At 34.0% G+C, this 4,238-nt stretch overlaps 1 protein-coding gene across 1 annotated transcript; it reads right to left on the reverse strand.

Moving 5' to 3' along the window:
• Positions 1-246: 246 nt before the first annotated feature.
• LOC131035474 (histone H4) lies at positions 247-1,058 on the reverse strand. Its single transcript, XM_057967177.2, has one exon. It carries the CDS (start codon positions 980-982, stop codon positions 671-673), a length of 312 nt encoding a protein of 103 aa, XP_057823160.1. The 5' UTR covers positions 983-1,058; the 3' UTR covers positions 247-670.
• Between the last annotated feature and the right edge of the window lie 3,180 nt (positions 1,059-4,238).

The raw sequence follows: 4,238 nt of genomic DNA on the forward strand, positions 1-4,238 counted from the left end.
TCAAACCCTAAATAAACAAAGCTTTGAACAGTTAAATTGTAACAGACATTACAAAACTCAGAGCACCATGGTTATGAAATCACATCTAGATCCTAGGGGTTCGATCAGATCCATGCTTTTTAAGTGAAACGTAACCAAAAGAAGACTTGATCCCCAACCTACTGGGATCATACAAATCGACAAATAAGACTTAATAGCCAAGCAGATCTATAATTTCAAATCAAACTCACCTCACAAACATCAAACTACAATGGCTAACCAAAAGATGATTCAATCCCTAAATTAATCAGATTACAAGAATCCACAAATGAGACCTCAAAGCCAAGTAGATCTACAATTCCAAATCAAATATACCTCTTAAACATCAAACTGCAATGGTCTGTATTGTAACAGGCTGCTCACAAAACGAAATCCAACCTGTTAATACCAAATCATTCTCTTATACCATATCAGATTAAAAGTCTTTACCAGAGAACACTTTCCAAATTGCAGTATTAACAAATTACAAAACACATGGCCCCAACATTAAAATCCCCAACCACAAACCCTAATAGGCTGGAAATAAAAGCTACAAAAACACAAAGCTACTGGCTACAGCAGAGCCTAAAAACTTCCAATAAACGGTGGTGTCAAAAGACACCATAGAATTAGAACAAGGGGATCAAGAATTCTAGCCACCGAAGCCATAGAGAGTCCTGCCCTGCCTTTTCAAAGCATAAACGACATCCATAGCTGTGACAGTCTTCCTGCGAGCATGCTCAGTGTATGTGACGGCGTCTCTGATAACATTCTCAAGAAATATCTTGAGAACTCCCCTGGTTTCTTCATAAATGAGGCCACTAATACGCTTGACGCCTCCTCTCCTTGCAAGTCTGCGAATGGCAGGCTTGGTAATACCCTGAATGTTATCTCGCAGGACCTTCCTGTGCCTCTTTGCACCTCCTTTGCCCAGCCCCTTTCCACCCTTTCCGCGTCCCGACATCTTTTCTCTCTATTCAATCACAAAGAAAATCCTCTTCAACGGCGCTCTCCAACTGAACCAGAACAGAACTGATGAATTGTCTGAATGCATTCCGCTGCTTTATATCCGCTGGGTCTCACAAATTTGAATTCCTTTCCCGCTCGAACATTTTAAATCTGGGACCGTTAAATCCTTTTGTGATCCGTGGCTCTATCTTTTCCCAAGTCTCCACCGTGCGATTGGCATCGCACGGATCGATGAACCCAAAAAAGGAAAACAATTATGCAAGGGAAACCTCGAGTGAAGGGGTTTAACTCTCTATGATAACTTTTGCTTTTTTGGGTTCCATAACTACTATGGCCATATTGATAATTTATTAAAAAAAAATTTAAAAATCTACATAAATTAAAACTATAAGATAGAAGGGTTGATGTTTGAGAATTATATATAAATTGATGTTTGTGGAGTTGAAGTTTAAAATTTCATAATGATATTTCAATTAATTATTATTAAAAATATTTTGGGTAATAGAACATGAATATGGTATCTTATTAATTTATTTTGAAAAACACCAAACAAAGTTTATGAAAAGTAGGTTAACATCTTACTTGTTATATTTGTACCAAACATTATAACGTATGTCCTCTCTGGGTGAGACTACCTTATGTCCCCTTATAGTTTTAGTGCAAATTTGCCTATGAGACAATTAGGAATGCTTTAGATAGGTTTGTGAAGGTAGATCCTACTACTTCCAACTTTCTCATACTTCCTTTGCTTGAATATAGGTTGACATTGATCTGTCAAAGGCTCTTCCTAGTGAGATTGTTTTATAGGTAAATGATCACCCTTGGACCTAGATGATTGAATTTGAGGGTATTCTTTTTTGTTGTAGGCATTGCTTTGCAATTGGGCATCTAGTTGTTGGTTGTCTATGTGGTTCTCACAAGTTGTCTTCCTCCTCTTGGTGGAGAAATTCTCTCCCTCGACACCTTACTATGTTTATGGATGATGGTGAGTTGGAGGATTGTGTTTTTGTTTCTCCTAGTCCTTCTTTGGTTCTCATAGGGCCTACTGTTGGTCCAGACCCTGAAGTCAATGGAAATGTTTATTTGCCCCCTTCTTCGAATTGTGTTGTTAGTTGTCATTCTTCAAATCCTCACTCTAATTCAATTGTTAATGTTTTTTGTTATGCTTATGCAAGTTCTCCCTCTTGTTCAAATTGTGTGGTGCCCTTGGTTGGGGCTATTAAAAGAGTTCCCTCTTCTCTTAGGCCTTCATGCTTGGAAGATAGTTCTAGTTGGACTATTATTCAAAATCATAAGAAAGGTGTTCAAAAGCCAATTTCAAATGTTGTTCAAACCTAGTGTAGGTTACTACTTGGGTAACCTTCTTGTTTCTCTTTGTATTGCAGTTTGGACCCTATCAAAATCCCAACTCATCTTAATAAAATACATTACAACTTTTTTAGCATCTTATTTGCTATATTTGTACAACAAAAATATTATACAATTCATTAGTTCTAATTGAGTCACTATATTCCCTTATATGCAAAGAAGACCATCAGCCAATGTGCCATCTAAGCTTTAAACCTACAAGATCTATATATTTGGGATGTATATACATCCATTTTTCATGTTTCTTATATATGAAAATGTCCCAAAAATGTTTGATCCAATGGTTGATTAACGCTCAACTATCCTTCCTTACTAAAATGTGTGTTACTAAAGGAAATACTTTTTCATTTAGCTATTATTGCATCAACTTTTGCATAGTATTCTAATAGTATATCTAAAGCAACTTGATTTATTTGCTATTGTTAGGGTTTGATTCTCATTCATAGGTTTAGGCTATCTTTTTTATATTTGTTTTCCTATTATTTTATAATTCATTGTCATTGTTTGTCATATGGTTTGCTTACTAAACTTTTCAAATTTGTTCTAAGCGCAAATAATTAACTTGATTCAACAATATTTTTGTATTTAATGGGCTATGCAACCAAACCTAAATGCCAAAAACTAATGTGAACTCAAATATTAAATGAGAGAAAGAATGCCAATATGCAAAGTTGTTGACAAAGATTCTAAAGAGAAGAAGTGCTTTGTGATGTAAAAATTAATTAGAATGGGTTGGATAAAATCATGAGAATGATTGTCTATGTTTATGCACAATTCATATATTGTGACACAAGGATAGGTGAAACCGATAAAGGAACTTTTCTCAATATAATATAGTTTGTAATAATAAACAAATATGGCTTGCTTGACACAATTAATTTCGATAACAAATGTAAACTCCATATGCATAGGGTACATAATACCCACAACATATAGGCATAACCCAAATATATGTTATAATAAGTATCAACTTAATGGTACTTTCAATTGATAATATAACTTTTGCATACCATAACACTCCGCATGAAGCTCAATCAAGCTAAGAAGAAGTTAGCATTTATTCTAAGAAAGAAAGAAAGGCTTAATATTTCCTATTGACAACTATTGATGGCACAAGCAACTCCTAGAATGTGGAAAATGATATATGTGTCTAAAAATCTAAAATTAAGCATCTTCAATACATTCAACAAAGCATCAATATCCTAAAATTTTGAATCTTCATTACTAACCTAGAGAATCCAATTCTCAAAGAGAAGTAAACTCCTGCCTTTACAAGGTACTTATTACAAGTGAATCAAATCCCCATGCAACATATTTCCAAAATGGGAATATCAAATGATAAGTAATTTGAGAAATGATCATATCCTCGTAACCCAAAGTTGCGACTAAATTCTTGAACATAGCATCAACATCTTACATCGAATCACAGTTTAAACAATTCATGAAAAGTTAATAAAGTTGCCAATGAATATGAAGAATACTTTGATTTCTCCAAGCAGTCAAGTTGAAAAGTATGCCTCAAAAGAGGTTATACTATTGTGCGTTGAAAACATAAAGAAAATCATTACTAGTTGAGTATCCATATAAAGTAAAATACTAGAGTTATAGTGGTGTTAACAATGGGATTACTCAAAGTACACCTATGCCAAGGAAAGTGAAAAATCAAGTAATGCATTAACTCCATTTCACCCATGAAAATTGGGGACAATCGATATTCCTCAATTTTAAAATTCCTCATTGATACAAGGAAGCATGGGCTATGACATTTATAAAAAAAAATGTCTTCATCAAAAATAATCTCTAAAGGAAGGATAAATAAGTGTTATATAAAAATACATCCTTTAATAGTAAATGCAAGTAGAATCAAGTGTTATATAAAAATA

The sequence above is a fragment of the Cryptomeria japonica genome, chromosome 10, assembly GCF_030272615.1.
Source record: "Cryptomeria japonica chromosome 10, Sugi_1.0, whole genome shotgun sequence".
NCBI classification, from domain to species: Eukaryota; Viridiplantae; Streptophyta; class Pinopsida; order Cupressales; family Cupressaceae; genus Cryptomeria; species Cryptomeria japonica.